This window comes from Malurus melanocephalus, unplaced genomic scaffold (genome assembly GCF_030028575.1).
Source record: "Malurus melanocephalus ecotype Western Australia unplaced genomic scaffold, MMel_1.1 scaffold_70, whole genome shotgun sequence".
NCBI classification, from domain to species: Eukaryota; Metazoa; Chordata; class Aves; order Passeriformes; family Maluridae; genus Malurus; species Malurus melanocephalus.
Window position 1 is genome coordinate 1,936,137 of NW_026623302.1, and position 25,811 is coordinate 1,961,947.

The window sequence follows — 25,811 nt, forward strand, 5'->3', positions numbered from 1 at the left end:
TTCAGCAGCTAAGCAAAGGGTTAAAACCAGTCCCAGTCTGGAAGCAAACTAAGATGTGTCTGTGTATTTAGTCCCATATTGCATGTGCCATGCTCTCAGTTCATGTATATGCTCATTAACTCCTGCCTGCCTGTGCCTCAGCCTCAAGGCTTTATTCCATAGGAAGCCTCTTTACTAAAACCCTGTAGACTGAGGATGGGTGGAGTTTTGTTCTCCTGGGGAGGATTTTTGTTTAGAAAATTTCTTTCCCTCAGAGAGAAGATTGGCCTGTGCAATACTCGTAACAGTCTATTTATTTCTGTGCTGCTAGGCTGGCCTCAGTTTTGGTTTTGGGAACTGCCCTTTGTAGATTTGTCAGATAGAGTGAGTAGAGATTGTGTACCTTGAATGTCGGGTTTTCTACTATAAAGCTATACTGAGAACCTGTGTGGTCTTGGGGCTTTTTGTGTTTGCATTCGTTTAATTGCTTCTTTGACCCCTCTTCCTCTGCTGGCCTTTCAAGCTCTGTGGGCTCTTAGCCTCACTGATATCTCTCCACAGGATCTTTGTACCAGGAAGCATCTGGGCCTGTCTGGAACTCCCCCAGTTCAGTCATATCCAGCATTTTCTCAGGCTTTTATACTAAAATTCTGGTTTTGCAATTTCAATACCTGTAATTCACTTCCTTCTGTTCTGTTAAGCTGTAGATGAGGAGTTTATTAGTTTTAGTTCACGTCATAAGACGTGTGTTTCAGCATCTGACTGCTTTTTCATTTCTTTCAGAAGCATTTAGTTGCACGCTGAGAAAGGGAAGTAATTTATAAATATCCTTTTAAACCAGTTCTTTTATGCAGCMTTTCCAGTTATTTGACTGCCTGTGTTAATTTCTTTTCTAGTTTCCTTTTATTTTTTTCCCTTTGGTTTACTTTTCCATACTGTATTTCTACTATTATATTCTAGGCAGTGTTTTTAATTTTTTTAAATAATGTCTTTATCATTACAGCCAAAATAGAATGTATTTTCTGCTTTAACCGCATCAAATTAAATTCTACCCTACAGCAGGAAATCTTTCAGTCTCACTGCTTCTGGAATGTAAAATCCAGAGTGGGGATCCATGAGTTAAAACAACAAGAGGTGCTGCAGTTTGAACAGAATGCAGTGGTATGAATTTCCACCATTTTTTGGTTTCAGTGGCTATGTCAAAGCCACTCTTGGGAAGGGTTTGCAGGGAACCCTCTCTGTCCAGGTCAGAAATGTGTTGAAATAAGCTACACCTCCATTCCAGCCCATACACGAGCATTTTCTTCCCCTGAAAACCATAATGTAGGAAATGTCACCTGCACATTTGTGTCTTGCCCCTGTGTGTGGCTGGGACATGGCCCAGACACACCCTCAAGCTTAATGACACCCCTGCTCTAACATTCAGGTGCCTGTGCTGATTCTCATTGCATTTTGATTTGTAGAGGTGTCCCTCTTTTCATTCAGTCTGTATTTCCAGACCTAATTTTTGTACATATATACACACACATACACATCCCCCCTTCCTTTGGGCCCAATGTATTTAAACAATAATCCCTTAAAAGTGATCGTGGGTATTTGCACTACCTCTTTTTAAGAACTGAGGATAGTACTTAGTGTTATGTAAACTCTTTGGTGGTTTGAGACTGCCAGGGTCAGTAAGATTTCTAAAGATAGGAAAATCCACAGTGGTTCACATCTTCATCTTATTTCTCTTAAATATTCTGATATTGACAGTAATACTGCGGGGCTGCCTTATCTCTTGGTCTAGATTCTTGGTGGATTTGATGAGCAAGCTCAATGAGTTCTTGTGGTATCTTGAGTCAAAAAGGGATAATGCTCTTAGCTGAAAATATGGCTGTTCTGTTTGGTATTTGTTTTTCCATTTTTAACTTACAGATTTCCACTTTTAAAAAAATCTTTTCTTTCTCATACATGTGTGAAGCTGTTCTCTGAAAGCTCTCAGAATTAAGGTGGTCTTGGGGGAATAATGCCATGTATGACATCAGTGAAGAGAGGCACTCTGGAGAAAGGCCTGTCAGAGAGGGAATTTCCTTCTGGATTGCTGACCTATGGATGTGGCAGGAAATATCCTAGGCAGTCTGGCTTCTCTAGGTAGTGGTTTCTTAGGGCCTCTCCTACTTCCAGGTAAGAAAAACTCACATGAACATTTAGTTGATTGCCTTCTACTGCTGGAATGTGCTAATTTGGATCTTGTTGCATGGAAAGGCTCTAACACTAATAATTGTTGTAGACAGATCTATCCAGAAAGTCTGTCAGGGTCAAGCTGACATCTAAGCGAGCATTGGAGTCTGCTCCGAGTGAGGAGAGGATAAGAAAATCCAGATTCCATCAGTGGAACTGAACTCAAGACTGATATGTTTTGAACAGCACAATCTTGGCCGGGCATTAAAAGCAGTGATGTCTCTGAAGGAGGACAAACCAGCTGTCTTCTGGATATTTCATGTTTGGTTGAGCCTTGGAAAGCTCCAGGTTCACTTCTCTTCTATTTGTTCCTTTCAGTATTTGGGCTCCCCTACATTACAGTTTCCTGTTAATTTTCTAAGACCATTACTATTGTTCTAGTAATGACATGATACTAACCTGACAGTGAGTCTTCTTGTTTGTACTTGACTAGCACTGTCAGTCAAAAGTCACTGAGTCATGTTACTGTAGTATTTCCTGGAGTTGACTGACCTCTCCTAATTATTATAATGTTTAATTTCTTTTTTATTTTCTTCATATTCTGTAATTGATTCTGAGTGCGTGTATTTGGTAAAGACTTGTAGAATGGTTTGAATTGGAAGGGACCTTAAAGTAATTTAGTTGCAAACCTCAAATACCCCCAACACAGTCTCCACCATGGGCAGGGACATTATATATATCTTTATTCTGATGGTTTGAAGAGAATCTTTGCAGAACATCACTTGTTTTGTAAGGACTCATTTTATTTTGTTTCTTCTAGACATTCAACACTCATAAGTCTGAACTTGCAGTTTCAGACATCCTGGAATATCACACTTAAGCTCTTGGGTTAGTAAATAAAATGCACCTCCTTTGCTACTTGGTAAAATATTTTTGTATGGTCTTTTCAGGTCTTGTCAATACCTTGTTTCCTATGAGCCTGCCTTGGAATTTGATGCCAAGTGGCACACAGGGTTGGGTTGTTTTAGTTTGCCAATTTGCATTTGGGTTTGATTTCCTGTCTTTGAAGTGTTTCAGGTAAACCACAGGTGTCTGAACTGAGAAGTTAATAGAAGGCACCTAACTCCTGAAAATACATAATCAATATATGGTGCTATAGTGATTTTCAATATTTACAGTAAGAAACATTACATTAATATTACATTACAATAAGAAACATTATTGGCATGCTAATAGTTGTCTTGGGTTGTAATCATGTTAGGGCAATTGGATGTGGTAACACCTTGAATCTGTCAAAACAGACATAGCAGTTGACAGTGTGTAGAAATCAATCATTTGGTCTCTTTGCTCAAGTGATGTGTGAAGTGTGTATCTTAATAAAAGTAGGCTTGAACTCCTCAATACATATATGTGGCCCTAGCAAAATTTTAAATGCAAATGACTTGCATTTCCTAATTAACAAATGCTTAGGCCAATGAAACAACAGTGGCAATTTTAATCCCCTCAGTTTAAGAAACTCTGGCTCACTGCCAGAGGAGAATAGAGTAATGGCAAAAATAATTAGGCATTTCTGTAGCATGCTTTTACATTGGATCTGAAATCCTTTAGAGGCAAGCTGATTTCTTCATGATCACTGTGCGTGGTCTGTAGGAAAACCCTGTTTGAGCAGGGAGGTTGGACCAATTAACCCCCGTGGTGGTCCCTCCCAAGTCTGTGATTGTATCATTTTCTTCCAGTAGATAAGGAAACAAAATTACAGATGGGGAATTGGCAAGGTGAAGTACAGCTATAGTTGCAGACCTTTTAGTAAAGGTTGTGGAGGAGTCGACTGTAAGTAACTGCGTGTGTTGTGGCCTCTTTCAAATCAGCATAAAAGCCTGAAGTTTACACTGAAATCTTTCCTGCCTGCATTTTGAAAGGTTTGTAAAAAAGGATCATGAAATGAATGCTTATCAAAATGGTGGGGGTGCATGTCTGTCTCAAAGAGGAATTGCAAGCAGAAACAGAAGTGATTTAGCTTTCATTTTACTGCTCTGGCTGTAGTTCCACTGAGACACAGAAATTGGACCCCGGGCCTGATGAAAGCATGAGTGAAGTGGGGTAGTGAGCTTCCTGTGCCAAAAATGAGCATGTATCGGAAAGGCTGAAAATGCATTAGGAAAACCAAAACAATGTAAATATATACAGACAGTGCTGTCAGTAACACAGAAGGGTTCAAGAAAAGAAAAAGCAAAGTTTTGTGAGGAAGCACCACTTTCACATTAACTTGGGGAAGAATTTGGCTCATGATATTTAAGGTCACATCACTCACTTAAAGCCCTAAAAATAGTGTTTATAATAAAACTCCTGACACAGCTATGACTAGTGTAATTCAGAAGGCCCCTTTCCTTTTTTTAATTTGTGAACAAAGCTTTCCTTTGAAGAGAAGTATTTGTTTACAGTTGTTTATCAGTGCAGGAAATGGATCAATTAGATGTAACTTTCGAAGTTAATTGAGTGCCACTACTGAAACCACCTGATGTCATGCTGGTGCCAGCAATGCCAGCTGAGAAATCTCATCTTTGTTGCTGTGGGAAAGTCAAGGACACAATGGGAAATGTTATTTTTGGCCCTTGAAAGATTGAAAATTTTAAATATTTATAGAGTCTTATCTAAAATACTGATTGGTTATTAGTGCCTTGAATTGAGGCAGGGATATTGAATCCCTAGAGCTTTATGGCCATACCCCATCTGAATTAATCTGAACTATTAACAGGGAATTGGCACTCTAAATTTTCCTCTAGCTATATCCTCCTTTCCACACTGCACTGCCTTTATTTTTCCTCTTGGATGTTTCATTAATGATCTAGAATGTAATAACAGCACACAAAAAAAATAATTTACAGATTCACACATCTTTGAAATACTTGGTTCAGAGATTTTTTTTTTCCCCTTCTGCACAGGTTTACAATCCTTTTTGCCTGGGCAAAAGCAGAATGGCTTCATTACAGATGGGTACGGTGCTACCTTATTGCTGTACTGAGTTTAGCAATATTTTTCTTATTCACCGATTCCTCCCTGCTGACTTAAGAGAGTTTTGGGAGGGGGAGGGAGGAGACTTAATATAAATATTCTGGATTATTTTTTCCTGGCAAATTCACAGCCTGTTTTGAAAGTAGACAAGCCATTGGATGCATTTGTTGGTGTTGCAAACCTGTATTTTTCCTGTCAAATGAAGAATAGCTCTGGCTTATGACAACTGTAATGAGGTCTTTGATAATGCTTCTGCTGCCTGTAGCAAATGAGTTTATTGTGGGAGCCAGAACCCTTTTAGAAAGCCCCAATTTCAGAGCCGAGGGAAACAGAAGAGCACAACCTTTCAGTAAAAACTCCTCTCTCATCTAATCTTGAATCTTGCAAGAGAACCCCTTGAGGCTACCAGCGAGGCTGAAACTATTCAGTGTGTAATGTTTATCAGCTATGATGAAAATAAAAAATACTCTTTTCCTCTGATATGATTTTCACATTGCTGTCAGGCTTGTGGTAAAATGAGTGAATGAACTTTGGACATACTTTAAGGGCAGAGCACAGAGGCAAACTCTCCAGGTCAGTTGCCTTAAAAATGTCTCAAATTCAATAGGCTTGTGGGCCTAAGGCAAGCTTAATTAAACTTAAAGGAAAGCAAAAATGAGAATTTAAAATGCTGGTTTGGTTCTCACAAACCTGAGGAAGCCAAAGTCTGGATTATTGAGTTATATGTGGTTGTGGGATTTGTTCCTGCACAGTGCAAATTTTCAGTATCCTTCTCTTCCACTGTGCGTGTGTGTCAGTCTCTGAAGAAGGAGAGGAAAGAATTTAAGGTTATGATTTGGGGGCTTAAAATGTGCTCCATGTCACCCTTTTTCCTCTCAGGCTCTGCCTAGATGTGCTGGAAAGTATTCCTAAGGACAAGTATATACAATGGTACTCCTTGGAGTATATGTGAGACTGTATCTGTGCAGCTGTGTTCCATGTCTGTGCCTTGAGGAAAGGAAATACTTCCCTGGAAGGGATTGCAAAGCCCCATTTTGCAGTGAAGTTTAATAGGAAGACACAAGCTGACCACAACATGTGGGCTTGTGGGCTGAAAGCCTTGTCATTTTTGAAGGAGCTGAACCCTAGAGCTTGGCACTCTGGTATTGTTTTTCTTCTGTTAAAAATATTCTTTAAGGAGCTCTGCATAACACATATTCATTGAGTTGACTTCCTTTCACTTTTTGATGGAAATGTGCATAGCTTTATTAATGGTTTTGTTTACTTGTCTGTTAAGCTAAACTAAAAGCTTTGAAGAAATTCTGCAATGGATTTAAGTATCACTGAGTCAGGTGGCTGCTTTGCCTTGCCATGAGATGAACTAGCCAAATTCCAGCTCCTATGTGCACAGGTCTTTAGTTTCTGGAGCTCTCTGTGTCTCCTTACCAGCAGCCTCCAGCTGATGTGATCTAAATAATGCATATCTGGCACCAGTACAGGTATCTAACCTACTGTTTGGGCTGTGACAATGCCCAGAGGCAGATGATTAGGAAGAGTATAAGAATAGGAACAGATGTGATAGTGTTTCTGTGGTGTAATCTCCCAGCTCTCAGCAGGTCAGGAATGCCAACATCCAGAAAGAATACCTTTGTTTTTATATAGTGTGGTCACTCTTTGGTCCACAGGAACCTCCATGAATCGTATGCTGTGAAAGCATATTACCTCCATATGGTTTTGAACCTGCCACTGTCTATCTGCTCTGGAGTTCCAAGTTCTTGTCCTGGAAGGAGAAAGGAACCATTATTCTCTTTCCCTACTGTCTGCTATTGTGGCCTTTACAGGCCTTTATGTACCCTTTCTCTCTTTCAGTGAAAGTCATTGGATTATTCATTACTCACAGTGAAGCCACACCATACTGGGACTATTTCTGTTGCCTTTCCTCTCAACCTTTTCTAGATTTCTGGTTTTGGAATGAAGGCACCACATAGATGAAGCACAGTTGGTTTGTTGGAATTTTTTTATAGCAGCAAAAAATTTCTATTTCTTCAATCCCATTTCTACTAAGTCCTAAAACTGAGTTCCTTTACTCTTTTTGACTCCTGGGAAACAGGAATGCATTCTTAGGCCTTCAGCTGACTTAATAGTAAGGTAATTTTTCCCCATGTCTATCACTTTTTACTGAAACACGTTGAATTTTATTTTATTGCAAAAAATTGTAAGCCCCACAGGACCACTCGCTCCCTTTCCCATCAGCTGGATCAGGGAGGTAATTAAAAGGGTAAAAGATGAAAAACCTGCGGGTTGAGATACAGACAGTTTAAAAGGGAAAGCAAAAGCTGCATGCACAAGAGGCAAAACAAGGGATTAATTCACTGCTTCCTATGGGCAGGCTGTGTTCAGCCATCTCCATGAGAGCAGGGCCCCATCACGTGTATTTGTTACTCAGGAAGACAAATGCCATCACTCCAAAGGTCCCCCTCTTCTTCCCTCTCCCCCCCCCCCAATTAATACACTGAACATCATGCCATACAGTCTGGAATATCCCTTTGGTCAGTTGGGGTCACCTGTCCTGGCTGTGTCTCATCCCCTCCTCTCCCATGCACCTCCAGCCCCCTCCTCAGCACAGCAGTATGGAAACCAGAAAAAGCCTTCTGTACAAACCAGTATGGAAACCAGAAAAAGCTCTGTACAAACCCTGCTCAACAATAACAAAAATCTCTCCGTATTATCAACCTGGTGTTCAGCACAAACCCAAAACACAGCCTCATTCCAGCCACTGTGAACACAATTACCCCAGCCAAAGCCAGCACACTTCAATCTGAGAAATAAAGGTTTCTACCACACAGACAGGGTGTAGAGCTCAAATTATTAAGTGGCATAGTTCTTGCTGGAGAGCACTGAATAGAAAGTAACAGGGAAATGCAAAGTATTTAAAATATTTGATCTAATTCTACTTGACCATCACTGTGACCCATGCTCCAAAGGCACTTAAGCATTCTTGAAAAATACCATAATCATTAGTAAGCAGCTTGCAGTGTGACTGCTGGTCAGATGTGTACACAGGGGGGAGGGAAGATACCCACTGTGGGCCAAAGCAAACCTCCAGAGTCTCTAAAGGGAGAAAACAATAGCTTAAATAGAAAGATTTCTGGTAAGCTTTTTAAAAATGCTAGTTGTCTGTTACTCTAAATCTTAATAACTTTGGGATTTGTTTCCAGTGTCCCTGATACCACTTTGGAAAATCTTGATGCTACTACTGTTTTAACATAAATACTCAAATTACTGATCTTCATACTACTGTGCCTTGCAGGCTTTAAGCAGAATATCAATCCACCTTTCTTAGTAGTCAGGCAGAAACTATTTCAAAACTGTTCCTGATTATGTACTGATGGCATGATGGCTGACATGATTTTAAAGAGTAGCTGTATGGGAGTGTTTCTTTTAAAATTGCACACAACATGGCATTGTAGGATTTTTGCACAGAGGAGAAAATAAACTAGGTCAGCACAGGTCAAACTTCAGTCTTCCAGTGTGAAAAGCATCTGTTTTAAGTGGAAGATGAGAAATGATATAGTAACTGTTAGCCTGAAGTGAAAAATGGTGCTGTTTATGCGTTTAATTGGTCAGGGTTTGCAGTGGGGCTTTGAATTCTGCTGCTGTCGAGTCTCGTGTTGCTGCTGTCCATCACAGGTTTTCTCTTTCTTAAAAGACTCACGGTGAATTTATTTTGGATAGCTTCTTAACAGGTGTTTCCTCAGTGTTCCGAATGCTTTCAATGAGAACCGTGCCGCGTGTCCGGAGCTCTCAGCTGCAATCACACGCCCCGACACGGGCGCTGCTGTGTTTACTCATCTGCGGCCACGCTGACAGCCCTCCCCGGCGAGTCCCGCTGCCCGGCCGGGACCCAGAGCAGATGGCGGGGATTAGGGACAGCGATCTGGGGAGGCTTTGGGGCTGCGCCTTGGAGGAAGTCATTCATTGCGGAGACGCAGATGGGGCTGCGCTCAGGAGCCGCCCGAAATGGGCCTCGGTGGGTTTGTGTATCTGAATCGAAACCAAATGTTTTCCTGGTACCCCTTTAATTAAAGGGAAAGCATAAATCAGTACAATAAAATAAAGTTAGTGTGCCAAGTGGGATTGTATTTCTTCGGTGTTCTTTCCCAGCAAAGGAGCCTTCAGTGTGGGGCTCTTACAGGCCCGCTGCCTCGCACACTGTGAGTGGAAAAGCTGCCCACTCTGTCCTGCTGGAAAGGGGTGCGAGGCAGGACATGGCTGTGCCTGACCTGGGGCCAGGCAGGTGGCACAGCCTCTGCACCTTGGAGTGGCGTTCATGGTCAATTTGTGATTTTGTCAGTGTTTTATGTTTTAACGGGGTGTTTCCTGTGGGGCTGTCTGTCTTCAGCTGCTGGGTTTATGGCTGGCTCTTGTGTTTGGAATGTTCTGTCCTCAGAAATCAACCATATGTGGAAACATAGGAGCAGCACGAGGTGACCAAGTGGTGCGTGACACTGTGTCCCCTACAGACAACAAATATTGCACTTCATTATTGGGGAGCTTGTCAGGCATCTTGCTGGGCTGGGAAGCTAACTTTTGGCTACAGTTCATTTGTTTGTGGAGTCAGAGCAGGCACCTGTAGCTGTGAGTTGTGATGTGGAAAAGAGAATTTGTATCAATCATTGTTATCCTGTGATGCTGTTATGAAGATTTCAGTAAAGGGTGAAAGGAAGGGAGAAAAATAAAGAGAAACACAGTGTGCACTTCCAGGTTTTGGCAAGGGAGTGTGGCGAGAGTCACTAGAGATGTGCTTCATAAAGTACAAAGGACAGAGAAAGGTGGCTCTCTGAAGAGGTGTGTGCTCAAGTGATGGCATAAATTGCTCTGGGAATGAAAATGAAGGAAAGGAGCAAGGTTTTATGTGAAAAACTGTATACTTCTGGTAAGGCTCCATTGATGTGAGTTGAACTGCAGTCATGCTAAAACTACCCAAAGCCTTTTAGGGCCTTCAAGAATGGTAATATGACAGTGAAGAATGTTTTGAGCAAACTGCATTCAGAATATGCTTTAAGAATGTGACCACTGAATGAAGATAAAATCCCATGTGAATATGTGGTGACTGAGCTAGTAAATTACTCTTCCTGGAGAAATAAAATGTGGGGAAGTAATGGCTGTTATCTGATGCAAGTCAACCACTGCTGTAACAGATTAAGATCTGGACCCAGTTTTTCAGAATGCAGAATCACTATGGAAGCAATGTCCTTTCAGCTGCTGTTGGCTTTGGTAAGAATTCAACATGCTCATCGATTTATATACCTCTGCCCCAGTTTTAAAACTTGGACGAGATCTACTTCTCTGAGCCTTGCAATTACCAGATTGAATTCTTGATGCATGATTATTAGCCATTTTCTGAAATTCTTGAGCTACTAAGGAATCTACAGGATGTAAGGCACAGGGAATAGTATTATCCTGGTAAATTCAATCTCAAATCATATTAAGAGATAAGTAAGTTAAAAATAGAACATCAACAATGGTATTTTCCATTTGTGGGTTTCAATGTTGTAATTCACTGCAAGCAGCAAACCACACAAACCACATGTAGAGTTGCAGTGCTCGTCAACAAGCTGCCTGCCAGTACGGGTGTCACCCTGCCCCATTTAAACTGCTACATCAGGATCTGGAGAGCAGCAGTCTTGCTGAAGTCAATTCATTTGCCAGACTGGGGACAAAATGCTGAATCTAATTTAAATTAATAGTGGTGGAAGTGTTGCCACAGGCCGTTCCAGATCTTTACATGTGCTGTAGAACTTGAGTTTTGGCCAGCAGTTTCGATCAGGACCTAGAATTGTTTAGATGGCTCAGGCATGTGTATAGATACCTGATTATATTTACCTGAAATATTTAATAGTGTAGTTAATGTCATTTATGTTGGGTTCTTTTAATGCACTCTTAAGGTGGTCTACAAAAGCGCAATAAAGCTTATCATGAAGATGCACAGTGGAAAAACATAATAATAAAGGAATAAATGCAGATTTCAATTTTCTTTTTAAAGTTAGTGAAACAATCATTGAGATGGGACATGTGATATTTAATACTAATATAAAAATATTGTTTTTCAATTATAAGTTTGTTTGAAAGCTTACTTTCAAAACACTCCACAGAGGGTGATAGTATTTTCTGTGTTTTCTGAGGTTAGAGCATATACCCAAATTCATACCATGAAGCCGTGGTAGAGGGGGAATAAAACTATGGTTCCTGAAAGTGATCTTTCTACTCCTGGTAGAGTATCTTTTTACTTAGGAATGCTAATACTGAAGAGGAAGGAGTATCTTTAAACAAACGTGTTTTATGTGAGGAATCTAGTGCTGTTGTAGTAGCACAGTTGGAAATTTGCAACACACAAAGCCACGAAATTTCAAGGTTCTGAATCTTTTTGTAGGTATAACTTAGCAGGTTATACAAATATCCTGTATCTTTGCTGGCAAGGAACAGCTTCTGCTAAACATAATTACTCCCCTGGAGTTTTAAATTCAAAGGTGGGTTTTATAAAATTAATTTTTTTCTCCTGCAGCTTTCATGATAAAGGCACAGTTATTAAATAAGGGCAGCGACTCTACAAGAGTCATTGTTCTTAAAACCTTCACAGAAAGTTACAGACACCAAACAAGAGTGGTTACATGTTGAATGTTACTTCAAAAGGAGATTGTAAAGTATAAATTTCTTTTTATATGCAGAGTAGAAGTTTATCCTGAAGTATATGAAGCAGTGAACAAGACAAACTGTTACATTATCAAAGTTACTCTTTCAGATTTACTTTGTTCTTTCTATTCATGCTTTTGTTGGTGTTATTTGAGGGGAGAGAAGAGCAAAAATATGAAGATTCCTTACAAAAGTGTGTATAGGCGTGACTTTGCTTTCATACTGGTGACACTGCGTGTTTTACCTCAGCAAAGCAAAGTGACTGCGTTGTGGCAGCTCACTGCCCAGCAGCACGTACTTGCCCATGGGCCTGCTCCGCCACACTTTCCAGGGAAGGTTCATCTTAAACTGGAATATAAAAGAAGATTACATTGTGTTACACTACTGTGTAATTGGATGCATCTCAGAAAACTCAAACTATCATATAATTCAGAATAGTATCAAGCCTGACTAAGGTGAGGGGCAAAACATCTTGGATGACATGAACAGTGTCATAATTTTGTTTTTTTTCAGATTATTTATGGTTTTAATTTGTTCTGGAGGAGCTCATGCTAATATAGAATGGTATTTTAGGGTTTCCTTTTAATGTGAAAAAATCATTAGCACCTGGCACTATTTAAGTAAAATTTTACTGAGATGTTTCATCCACTGTAAGGAGAAGGTCCTTTGGCTGATGAGATCTGTGCTTTCTAATAAAATTTCAGGGATCCACTTAGCCATTTACATGGAGCATGATTTTACAACTAACTTTTAACCAACAGTTTTCTCCGAATGGCTATGAAGAAACATAAATATATTCTTTTTTTAGCTTAGTGTCACGAATAATGAAAATAAATTACAGGCTGCATGAAACTGCATCAGAGTCTACACTGTTAGTGAACCATAAAATCAAATTAAAGCACTATCTGATTAATTTTCCTAATTCTCTGCTATTAGAGTAATAATGGAGGGTAGCATGGGAAGGCTCCTTGTTTAATTGGTACTGTTGTATACTATTTAAGTAATGAGATAAAGTAATTTTTTCCATAAGCAAGGCTGCATATGCAGAATAAATCTTTAGTTAACACAAAACAGAGCTTGTTTTAACATCCCGTGGGACACATTTGGCCAATGATGTGCTCATGTATCTATCAAATATTAATTTCTGTAAGTTACATTATGAAATAGAGTAAAAATAGGTTGCTAACTTGCTGTGTTCCTCCATTATGGAAAAAGAATTCCTGACAAGAAAATTAAAGTGTAAGGAAGATCCTTACACTGTGCTTCTATGGCATTACAGCTATGACTAGTCTTTTCAAAACCGTGGCTTGCATGTGAAGTTAGTTTTGTTTTGTTGGGCTTTTTCTTCCCCTTGAAGATACTAATTTTTGTTTGTAGCTTTGTATTGCTAGTTCCTGATCAGGTATTTTCTGATCATGAAATAACTTAAAGCAACTGACTTGCCTTTTTAGAGTTGGCATTACATTTTTCTTGGTCTTATGTACTTTAATTTGTATTTTCCTGCTTTCTTTTATCCATCATAACCCGCAACTTCTTTAAAGAAAGCTTCTTGTCTGAGACCTGTATCTCAGAATACTTGGGCTTTACTAGGAATGCTGAATATATGCCCTTGTGATTGTGTTGGCAATTTTCTTTTTGCTCAAAGTATGGCTTCTGTTGTCCCTCCCTACATTTATATCCAAGTGCTGCATTAAAAATACCAACAATTCCAACTAGGAAGTTAGACAGTGGGTAGATTTCTTGCTCTAGGCTTCCAAGTGTCTTCAAGTATGACTGGCAAAATTAAGGGATAGGGGTAACATTTTTGAGTGAGGTGTCTGATTCTTTTTTTTTTTCCTTTCCTCCTCCTTCTATTGCTCTCAAGCGATATGGTGGTATGAGCAGAGACTGGGAGAGGGAGGAAATAGGTTTGAGGCTGGACCAATGTGTCATTGTGTTAAATGCAGCCAGCCAATGAGGTCATTGTTTTCATCTAAGTCATTTTAGAGTGAAAACCCTTACATTATGGAAAACATTGCACATCTTTATTTCAGATATGGAAATACCCAGTCAGCCTTGCAGTGGCAGAGGTCTGCTGATTTCATCTGTGGTACTCCTGACTCCCAGTGGTGTAAGCAGGAGGAGAAATCAGATTCTGCTGCCTCATTTCTTGACACTTTGCCACTTACCCAAAGGGGTTCTTCCTTAGGCACACTTCCAGCCTAGACATTTTTTGAAGAGGGAACTGGTAAATCTGTTGATCGGACCTGTCAGCCCTGGATCAACTAAATCTGTCCAGCCTGGAGCTGGCTGCAGTTATGTTGAGGGGAAAAGTTCTTCAGCACCAACTCATGCTGAGGTGAGGCTGTGTTTCAGTGTGCACGGGGAAAATCCTCGAGACTGCATTCTTGGATATTGATTATATTTCATACTTGGGCTCCAGTAGGCTCATTCTTTGTGTGGTGTGATTTAAATGGGAGTCTTGGGCAATCTGTCCAGCTCTGCAATCGATTTGTGTGACCATGAGCTAGCCCTTACATCTCTCTGCACTTACATTTTGATGTATGTGATCTTTGAGGTGGGCCTGATGTTTGTAGCACTTTGGGGATCTTGTATAATACAGAAATTTTAAAACAATTTGTGTCTTTTCTACAGTATTGACAGCACGGGGTAGAGATACTGACCATTCCACACAAGCTAATAGAAATAGTTGGAGGCTTTTTAATCATTTGGAGTGTGAGAAAGCTAGTTGAAAGCTTTCAGAATAATTTATGAAAAAATTGATTGGTTTATGACACAGTATCTTCCAGTTGTTACATGTTAGAGTGTTAGTTTGTGGCAAGTCTTGTGTCTCCTTAAGATCTTTTCAGTCATTCGGTTGTTAAGAATTTGTACTTCCACCCATTCAGGGTAAAACTTCCAGATCTTTTGAAAGAGCACTACGCAGTGCTGGCACTGGAACATCCAGGCTTAGGAGGACCCCAGACATGCAGACCATGCACAGTGCAATTGTCCAAAGGAAACAGGGGTGGGTAATGGTCTGCAAACTGTAAATATATATTTGCTGAGGAGTTTGCATGATGATAGTGTTCATAATATGTGATAGGATTTTTCATGCATGGAATCTTGTTTCTCTTCCTACTCAAGTTAGGGTTCAAATTTACTTATCAAAAGCATTTAAAAAAATAGGAAAAAAAAAGGACAAACCTGCAGTAAAGATGTCTAAGTTGTAGCATCACTAAAGATGCAACAATTTTAAGATTGGGGTACGGAGTGTTTTACTTTTTACTGACAATATTTTCTGGATGTTTAAAGCAAAGTCTGAATTAGCCGTATTGAGCCTGTTGTCCATAGCTGACTGCAGGTTGGACTGGAGTCCCTGTTGTACAAAGCTGGAATTGAATGAATATGAAACCTTAATTGAGTGGTTTATTGGGTTCTTATCCATGTCTCATGGACACAGCTACGATCGGGCTCCAGGCACACTTCCAGTAATAATTTTTTTCATGCTGCAAATATAAAGGCAGCTGTTTCCATCATGGTCTTATGCTTTTGCTGTCCATTTTTTATCAAAGTTAAGATACATGGATATATGAGGAAATGAAATCATTAAAAACTTCTGTTATTCAAAATAGGAATTTAAATTTTGTCTCACCTTTGTTGAATGCTATAAGATGATAGAGATCCTTGGTTGCTTTGTCTGAATCATTTACTGGTCCCCAGTTACCTTAACCGTGCCGTGATAAGAACACCAAAACAGTATGTGTATTGACTTCCCATCCCTGGGCATTTTTGGCTTTGTTGTTCTTGGAAGTTGTTGAAAATAGTGACACCACCTATTGGGGAACAGTACAACCAGGACTGATGCTTGTTTACATCATCTAAGAAAGAACAGAAAAATAGGTAAAAGAGCCTGAAATGTATTCCAGATTGTATTGTCATTTAAGGTTTTGGTTTTTTTTAAATAAAACAATCTATTTGCTATTTGGTATGCTTGTGTCCAACATGTCCTTGAGTTAAAATAAGCAAACAAAACCTCAAACCCCAACCAACAAATGAAAAAGCCCACCTTAACCTATGCTTTCTAAAATAATAGTACAAAGCAGATCTTCCTGGTCATTCTGAGCAGTGCATTCACTTTTTAAAATGTGTTTAAAAGGAAAAAAAATAAACTGTCCACCCTTACAAAAGTTATTTGGAAGAGGCTAAAGGCAAAGGGACCTAAATTATTTCCTCCTCAGTTGTGAAATAACTGGAGCTAAGTAATTTATTTTTTTTCTTTCTTTTCTTGTCCCCATTCTTTCTTTTTAACAAATGTTATCAATTCTCTAAAATGAGTGCTTTGTCTGTGGCAGATTAATCAGTGTTTGAAAGGCAGTCTGCTGGTAGCAGCAATTTAAGTTGCAGTACTCACAGAAGGAGGACTTGCATTAGTCTCAAGTGGTTTTGGGGTGCCGTGTGATTCATGGTCTCTGGTAGTTCACTTTGGATGTGATAGTCACTTATGTTTACATCAGTAGACAGAACAAAAATCACTTAGCTACATATTGTGGGGCCTCTGTGATGATAGAGAGGGTCAATATTTTGAATTGGTTTGAAAAACAACCTATTTCTACTCCTGCTTCCTATGGCGATCGTTACAAAAGAAAGAATTGTAGAGGTTCCTTTTTGGTATCTCTGCTTTTTTTTTATCTTGGGGGGATAAGTGATAGCCACGTTTCACTGAAGGTGTATTGCAGTGCTGGTGTCATGATCGGCTGAGCAACTGGAATGGAGCACAGGAAGCATGAGGAAAGCTTTGCAGGGATAGATAGGTGTTTTTACTGCAGCTTCTGTTCATAACCATCTCTCCATCCTGTAAGTTGGGGACTTACCTGTGGATGTCCCCAGGGTGATTTCCTGTGAATCCTCTGCTGAGGAGCTCCCACTCTGTGGGAAGAGGGTGTAATCCTGCTAGTGAGGAGGCTGTGCTCAGGGGCAGAGCTGTGCATGCGAGACACAAAGTTCACTGTCATGGAGCACAGCAGTCCTGTAACTCCAAGAGGAACCTAGAGATGAGCAGGAAATAAACCTTCCAGATGAGCTGAGGAATGGAGTAAAACCTTACTGAGAATTGTGTGGAAAGAAGCTTGCCAGTAGTAAAATGAGTGTCTGACAGGGTTCAGATGAGATGAATAGTTTCACTGTTATGGTGAAATTTTTGGACTGAATAATACTTGAATAAAATACGTAATTGCAGGCAAAAAGTGTTTGGCTTGGAGGTTTTTTTGACATGCCACATGTCTAAATTCATAGCCATTGATTGAGATGTCAGCATTTATAGCAACAATAATAGCATTTAAACGTCTATTGAACACATACTCCAATTGTTCTGCTCTTTGAAAGTGTGTCAATTTGCTTTCGTCTGGAAAAGCAAGAAGCAGAACGTAAAATATTTCAATCAAAAATACCAGAAAATGCATGTAGAATACTATGGCCCTTTTTTAGCCTTTATTAGCACAGGCAGTGGAAGGATGGTGATTGGAAATGCTGATGTGATTCTGTGACTGCTAGCACTTGTAGGGTCATGGCCAAAGAAAAGCAAAGCATGCGGATAGATCTCATTATGTTTTGCCACTGTTATTACAGTTCAACTTTTTGGCTAACAATGAAGTTATGAATTCCCTCTTATTCCTCTACATCCTTTTCCTTAAATAAGCATGGATCAAAACTGCCTGTATGCTTCTGGCATTCTCATGTGAATGTAGGCATGAGGGCTTCCAAATAACTGAGAGTTGATTCTCTGACTGGAATGTGTTTGCTTACTGTCTGTGTGGGTGGCAAAGTGTCCCATAAATGTTTTAGCACAGTCTAGCTTGCTCTTGGTTTCAGTACACGATTTACCACTGATCTGTTAGTCCAGCAGTGACATGGAGGATGTAACATTTAAAATTGAAAAATGCTTTTGGAAGTACTCACTACTGGACAATCCAAGGGCAAGTTGCTGCTAAATATGACTGAGTTGTTAGGTGAGCAACTTTAGAGAGAGATTGACCCTGGAGAAGATGCTGGATGCTACTGGTGAACATCCTGGCAGGGCACTGTGATGGCTTTTCTCTAAGAAAAGTCTAAGAGCTTTACTGTAGAGAGTGGTAGAAGTCTTCTGTTGTGAGCAATCATTTTTGTCTTTCAAAGGATATAATTACAAATTTTGTCTCCAATGTACATCAAAGGCCAGTAGATGTTTCATGTCATTCCATTTTCTCTGTAGCTTAGCTGTGTCTTTATCAGTACCATGCCCTGGCACTTCAGCATTGCAGCCTTGCAGTGCTCGTGCGCTGTGGTGAGGCAAAGCTGAGCCAGCCAAGCCTGTGCTGCACTGCTGAAATGTCAGAAGGTGTGTATATGTGCCATAAAAATATTGAGAAGTAAAGGTTTTGGGAAAGAGATGTGGCAGTGCCTGTAACTGCTGAGAGAGTAAAATCCATGTAGTCACTGGAAGTGCTGTTGAAACTTTTCAGCCTCTGTTTCAGTTGTAGTAACAGAAAAAGAATCTTTTCTAATGTGCAGCAGAACTTAATGATTCTGATGGGACTTGTGTATTGCATGGAAGAGGTGATGCAGTTGTCTCAAATCCTCTATGTAGCAAGAACCTGGACTGTAGTCACCATTAATTTATCTAATTAAGGTTAATTTATCTAATTAAGCAAGAGGTTCTAATGATCTGTAAATAGTGTTATATTTCGGCTTCCTTCCGTAACTATTTGTGTATGCTGGGATATGCAGGGTTTCCAGATATCTTCCTTCCCAAACCCCATCAATCTTTTTCTTCAAGCATTACAATGATGAAAAACACGTGAATATAAACTTGCAGCTCTTTGTTTGTAAGAAAAGCCATTTGCGGGACAGGAGTGAATCTTTCCCACTCTGGATTTCAGGCAGCAGTAGCTTGAACAGGAAGTGCTGTATTTAAGTGGAATATGACTGAAACATTTTAGTGAAAAATGGGGTTTCTTTTCCATGTCAATTTGATGTTGCTCAGAGATCTAGGACAGTAGATAGGAAGAGAGTAAGTAAAAGGCACAAAAGATAGTCAAAAGTGCAGGCAGAATATATTTATGGTGCTCTTCTCCATTAATAAAAATGTGTCTGCCTGGATCCACAGCTTAATATCGCTGGAGGATTTGGTCAAAATGCTTGATTTTTCAAAAATTTGTAAGAAATTTGAGGTCATAAGGAATCATTGCAATGAAAAATGCCATCGCTCTTTATTAATTATTGGCCCACCATTAAATTTTAACATCACCCAGATCACAGAGGCAGTTTGATGCTATCGCTCTACCTTTTTGCTTGTAAAAAACCATTTAGCATGTAATGGCTTGAAAATACTCATCACTTACTTGTTTGTTTTCTTCACAGGCTGGAATGGTGTTAAGATGTGGATACTTCTGGTTTGGCTTGTTTCTCGTACCCACTGCATGCCTTGTTAAAGACGTGGCATGGACAGCGTAAGTCCTGAAACCTGTTGTCTTGGTGTTGTGGGAATTATTCTCTATGCATGTGTTGTCCAGTCCAGAATTGTTCTGTAAAGAGCTCTGAAGTCTCTCAGTGATTGCAAAATGGTGGTACTCATTTGGAATGGAAAAAAGGTGGAGTGGGTGATTTGTCACCTGCCATGACACCCAGCAATGTGACAGAATGAATAGTTGGGTCTAAATCTGAAGGAGGTGGCCTTGTCTGAGTAATGAAGGTGTATCACCTGTCACCTTAGGATTGTGTTGTTTATCCTTTAGTTAAATGCAAATTTAAATTGAACATCCGAGATTTCCTCGTCCTAGAAATGGAGAAAATAGTTTGTTCCATCTGACCAAGGTTAGGTAGGAAGGAGAAATGTGGCACTCTAATCCATACTCAGTAAGCTCTCAGCTCTTTGTCAGCTGCCTTTTAGGTTCTCCTTCAGCAGCGAGTCTTTGAAGACTGAACTGGGAGAAGAGCAATACTCTGCACTTCACGTTTGAAGTGAAGTCTTAATGGTACCTTCACTGCCTAGAGAGGAGGAACAAACTTTTGAAATTCAAGCCTGTGTAATTCCCTTCTCTCAAAATTTTCAAAGCATTGTTTTCAAAGCATTGCAGAAAGCAAACATTTTCAACAACTTGGATTTAAAGGGAAGCAATTTACCTTCTCTACCATTGCATTTGAAATACAGAAGTAGTAATTTTAATTTAGAATTTTGTTCAGCTTGCTTTCAAGTGTTTTAAGCACCTTTGAAAGCTGTATTAGAATTAATAAGGTTTGATTACATGGATACATAATAATCTTGTGCAAGGAGGACCCAGGACATGCCAAGTCTTGGCAAAAATGTAGATTTTTGCTAGCTGGAATGAAGAGGAAATGCAGGTTAGCTTGTCACTTGTCAGAAAAGCTCACAGTGAAAGCATCATAACACATTAACACTTCACTCCCAGAATGAGCTGTTGGTCAGTCAGGGAAGATTCTTGGAATCATACAATCATTTAGGTTGGAAAAGACCTGTAAAATCATTGAGTCCAGCTGTAAATCTAACATGGCCAGGGCCACCAGTCTGCTTTACAGAGAAATGCAGAAAATACTGAAAAAAGCAAAAAATTTTCCCAAACTTTTCAAACACTGTCATGATAGATAAATCAAGTCATGTGCACAGCTCAGAATATCTGGTTTTGTCTCATATGGGATTGATAGCACAGTGAAATTAAACTGGTAGTAGGCAAATCTACCAGTCAGTAAACACTTCTTGAATTTTGTCCTTCAGCTTAATTTTTACAACTCAAATTGATTAATTTGTGGACTGCTCAAATTAAAACTAGGTATTGTAAAATTTCAACTATGATTTAATAGTACAGCACATCAGAGGGTTTTTTTTCTGCATTCACTAACTTTTGCAATTGAAAATTATTTTAAAATTCTAAAATGGAGGCCAAAACTTTTAAATTTAGATACTTAACTCTGTCTGTGACTTGCTTGTTAAAACTCTGAAAAAAAGCATTTCATTTTTTTTTAATGTTTTTCATGGTAGTTGAGTGTCCTGAAGTTGTCCTCTGTTCTTATCAGTTTTTGGCAAAAATGACTCATGAGTTGTGAAACAGGCCAGACCATGGCAGGCTCATCCTCAGCTATTAGTCATTTCAAACTCTGGTACTGACTGAGCCTGTTCTTTAATATTTCTTAAAGAAATCCCAGCAGCATAATCCTTTCAGTCGTTCAGACCGAGAACTGCGACGCTCTCAAGACAAAACATGTATGATTGATAGACTCAGTATTTTCCCAACAGATTTTAAACAGGAGCCTCCTATCAACATTAAGCAAAAAATCTCTTCTCTGACCAGGACTTTTTTTTTTTTTTCTCCCGACTAAGCCATCACTGAAAAATTAACACCATTAACATTTTAACTAGGATAAATGAAATGACACAGCTATCAGCACTGCCATACGGAAGGAGTAAAGGTCTGTTTCCTTTCCAAGAGGCTTGGCATTTAAAACTGGAGCCTAAGGCTTCTGGAAATCAGCCGGCACATTTCCACAGCAGTGGTTACACCACATTGCTCTCTCTAATTCAGCAGAATATGGTTTTGGCCATAAAATCCCAGTGATTCTGGCTGCTCGTGGCCATGGAATTTATCCCTTTCAGTTTCTTTTGGACATGAAGAACATATCCACAGACATAACATCCATGTGACCCAAAAGGTACATGCCTAATTTCAGTACAAAATACTGCCAGAAAGCCATAAACACAATACAGAGGTTTTGTCTGGAAAAAGGTTGGTTGGAAAGTCTGTATCAGGCATATACAAATCTTTTGTTTATGAACTGCTGTGCTCCATCTACTATCGATATTTCTAATACTGGAAGCAAGAATGTGTTTCCTTTGTTACACAGGCTACAGTTGTCAACACATCACTTACCTCCCGTGTTCCCTGCAAGTCCCGGCTTTTTTATTTTCTTTTTTCCTTTTTTTTTCTCTCCCTTTTAAATTAATTGAGGAAATGTGGAAAACTGTCTTTTTAAAGAGAAGGAAGCCTATTATTAATACTTGGTTGCAATATGTTTTTAGCTTTGGTCCACTACCCTGAATTCAGTACTTTGATTTGCCTTGTAAAAATCTTAGTTGTGCCACCATTACAGTGAACAGAGCTTTGTAAGGTGAGTGCTCCCTCACAGTTAGCACATATCACTTGAATACCTGTCACTGGCTCTAGGAAGTCTTGGAATAGCTGACTCACAGAGGTATGTGGGAATCATAAAAACGCAGCGTGTATTCCAGCGAAATCAGGACAAGAGGGAATTTATTCCTAATTGGTGTCTCAGTGCTTATTTTGCAGTGAAAAATCTCCTGAGCCTTCCAATCATTACCATAAATTTCATGTACTTATTTTTTTTTTTAAACCGTGGGGAAGAAGGAGTTTGCAGTTGCCAGTTCTGCAGTGTGAGTAAGAGAAGAAGGTAAAAGGAGCTCTTCCCATCTTTGCATTTACTTGCAATTTACCTGGAATACAAGACCCATAAAATGGTGGTGAGGATAATGAACCAGAATAGAGGTGGTGTCATGTTTGAGAAATATTATGAATGTTACCATGCTTCTCCCTGGCAGATTCTGGTCTCCTGAACCCCCTAAATATCCTAGGCCAGTGAAGTGATGCTCTTCCATGGCTTCAAAGGGAAAGGGCCGCACAAAATAGAGAGATAACCTTTTGCCTTAGTCCTTAGTCTTATAGTCCCTGATCTTAATATCCCAGCATGTGAGGGAAAGGTGAGTTTGTCTTTGTGTAATGCATCAAATTTTAGCTGAACAGTAGCAGCAAACACAAGATCTCATCATTTATTGAGGACTGATTGTGCATCTTGGGCCACTTGTAGGGTATTAACCTAAAAGCTTAGAATCCTACCTGTATTTCTGTGTATCAGAAGTTTACAACATGCTGTAGGGGAAAAGTCATGAAATATCCAGTCCTGTTGCAATCTGTGGGATATTTGCAGTTGGCTTTGATAGGAGCAAGCCCAGACTGTGAGGCAGCTGTAGTTGCATATTTTGGTATTTGTTTTTGAGGGAACATGTGCGTAGGTTAGATCAGGCCTTTTTATTGATAAATACTTGATTACTGATCATCCCATGGATGCTCTTGCTTCCAAGTGAAGAAATGACTGAATGCCTAAGAACTACCAGCCCTGGAAGAGCCCATGTGTTTCATCTTTTCACACAACTTGCAAAACATTTCATTATCCCCAGTTTCAGGCCAATAGTATTTCTTTCATCTTGTATATCAGTGCCATGCCTCCTTATGCTGTGCTGCATAAATGGGACTTGTTGCTCAGAATTCATTCTGTCAAATTTTGGATTCAATATTCACTCTAAGGGAAAAGAGCAACATCTCTTATGGCATATGGCAAGATAAATATGGAATTTTGGAAGCGATTGAGTAACTTGTACATTTCTGTGTTCTTGTCAGAGGGGAAAACTGGTTATAAAGGATTTGAAAAATTCCAAATATGCTCAGTCTTGAAGTTTGTAATAATAGGTAGGACCTCTTTAAAAGGTAAGAGATGAAGGTCAAAATTTCAATGTATTTATTTAAATTAAGGAGTGTGATAGTGAATTCACCTGAAAAGATTATAAAAATTAATAGCCTCAAAGCTTTCTCATTTTAATAACTATATTTTCCCTTCCTCAAAGAGGAGACCAGCCTAATCATTAGCCTAACTAGTTATAGCAACTTGAATCTAATTAATTTCTCTGCAGCTGTTGGTAATCTCACATTGCTGAAGTATTATGCATTTAAAAAATATCCTTGCTATTCATTTCTTTTGACACAGTATGTTGGTGCTGCAAATCATACACCTTTGATGGTTTATTTTAACAATGTACCCTTCTAAGTACATCCTGATAATCTTTACCTTCAGATTTTGGTATGCTTCATGTTCTGTTGTTCTATTTTTTTTCCTCTTAAATGCAGATGTGTTTTAAAAGTAGTTTTAATTTTAGTTTCTCATTTTTAAATATTTGGGGCCTAATTCAGCAAAACAAAGACCAGAGGACTTGAATATCATTGTATTACTATCAAGGCACTGTCATCTTAAATGGTGTCAGCAAAGATTTTGTGGTCTTTGTTTCTTGTTCCCCATGGAAGGGGCAATAAGTATCATACTTTTTAAAAATAAATGCATCTTCATTATATTTTAATTACATATRCACCAGTTATTATTTTTCTGCTAGAGGGAATTTGACGTTGCTTTATATCATTGGTTAAAGATTTTAGTGTTTGCATGTAAGATTTTATAAAACTTGTCAAGGATTTTTGCCATCTTTGAGCTGAAGAATATTATCTTAGTGCCATGAAGCAAGTAATGTATTGGCTGACTTGGCTCCGTCTTGTTTTCAGGCTTATTGAGCAGTCACATGCAAATCAATATATTCTCAGGGGACACTTGTCCTCCTTTAAGTGACACAAAAGAGGAAGCTGATCAAAAACTGTCCATGTGGGAAAGATCCCTGTGTTTTGTATTCTTGCTTTGTACAGGTCAAAACAAAGGGGAGTAGACTTTCCCCTCGGTATCAGTGTAATTCAGGTATAATAGCTGGAGCTATAGGTAACACTGAGGGGGGAAGGCCCAAGTCTCTTCATGGGGCACTCTAAATTGCACTCTCAATTTTGATTGCATCTGCAGTGCGTGGGTTATTCTTTGAATCATCAAGCCGAAAAAGTAGGACACAGCCAGTCTTGTTACTGTCAGTTTGGAAGTTCATTGAGGAGAGAAGTGCCTTTCCAGTCATGTGAGACTGATAATGAAAATCAAGGGGTTTGAATGGCAATTATTAGCTAAGACTCTCCTCTGGTTTTCAGAGCAGTGCCACGCTTAGCTCAAAAGACAGAGTGGATTCATGTTTTACTGCCATGAATATTCAATGAATCCCAGCTCTTTTGTCTGAATGCTGAGTCCTGAGCAGTCCCACGGCAGCAGTGTCAGATCTCTCCAGTCCCACAGCATTGCTGTTTAGTTGGCTTTTTAGTGTTGTGTTCAAGTGGCTGAGCTCTGTTTAATCTGAAGTTGTCCTGATTTCTGATTTTATGTGTATTTTTTCCCACGTGTTGTGAACCTGAACTGACATGCCTACATGGTGCTTCATTTCCCAAATCATTCAAGGGAAGACTGTGCCTATCACCTGAGAGATAAAATTGGGGGTTTGTGGCATAACAAATGTTCACATGGCTTTTTTTGTTTTGTTTCTGTCCTTTCCTTGTGGTACAGGGCGAAGCATACCTACCATAAAACTCTGCTGGAGCAAGTTCAGGAGTTGGAAACGAAGACAAGAGAGCTGGGGAAAGCCATGCTTCGTGATAGTAATGGAAAGAGGCAAGTCCATGCTAAATGTTTAAACCAGACCCTTCTTTTCCTCTCCCCTCCCTATTTCTCATTCACTGTTAAAATCTGATTATAGACAGGCTAGTAAGGCTTCTTCACCTGTGTTATTCATCTGTTGTTGTTTCCTTTCATACATGTCTGTTCCCCCACTGAAACCAGCCCTTCAGTTTTCATTTTTCCTGCATTATTGCTGTGAGGCTCTTTTGGAAGCTGCTGCTCAGTCTCCTGCGTGGTGAGGTGTAGTGCTGTTACCTGACCACTGAGCCAGACTGGTTTGAGAGCACTTTGTTATGTCATCCCTGCCCCAAAAAAAAAAAAAAAAAAAAAAAAAAAAAAAAAAAACCAAAAAAAAGTGTCAGGGGAGAGACCTGTCGGCAGCTCGGGATGTAAAGACTGTAGCTAAAAGGAGAATTGGCTAATCCATTGTGCACTACTACTTTATTCAGTTTCACCTTAAGGGTTTATTTTATGCCTTTGCTTTTTTCACTGCTGCTTGCAGGTCTCTTGCCTTCAGGGTTCTCAGTTTCTCGTTGGGCCTCTCCCTTATAACCACACCATATGGACTTGAATATATTTCTATTATTGAACCTTTCATTGTAGAGAGAGAGTATGTGTTGTGTGGGAACTTTTGT

At 39.5% G+C, this 25,811-nt stretch overlaps 1 protein-coding gene across 2 annotated transcripts in view; it reads left to right on the top strand.

The window, feature by feature from the left end:
• The window catches only part of ATP8A2 (ATPase phospholipid transporting 8A2), a 270,602-nt gene that overhangs the window by 217,414 nt on the left and 27,377 nt on the right, over positions 1-25,811 (top strand). For both annotated transcript variants that reach the window (XM_057366714.1, XM_057366713.1), the window contains 2 exons: positions 19,204-19,292; positions 25,066-25,170. In XM_057366714.1, the coding sequence (XP_057222697.1) occupies positions 19,204-19,292; positions 25,066-25,170 (194 nt within the window). The remainder of the gene's footprint in view (positions 1-19,203; positions 19,293-25,065; positions 25,171-25,811) is intronic.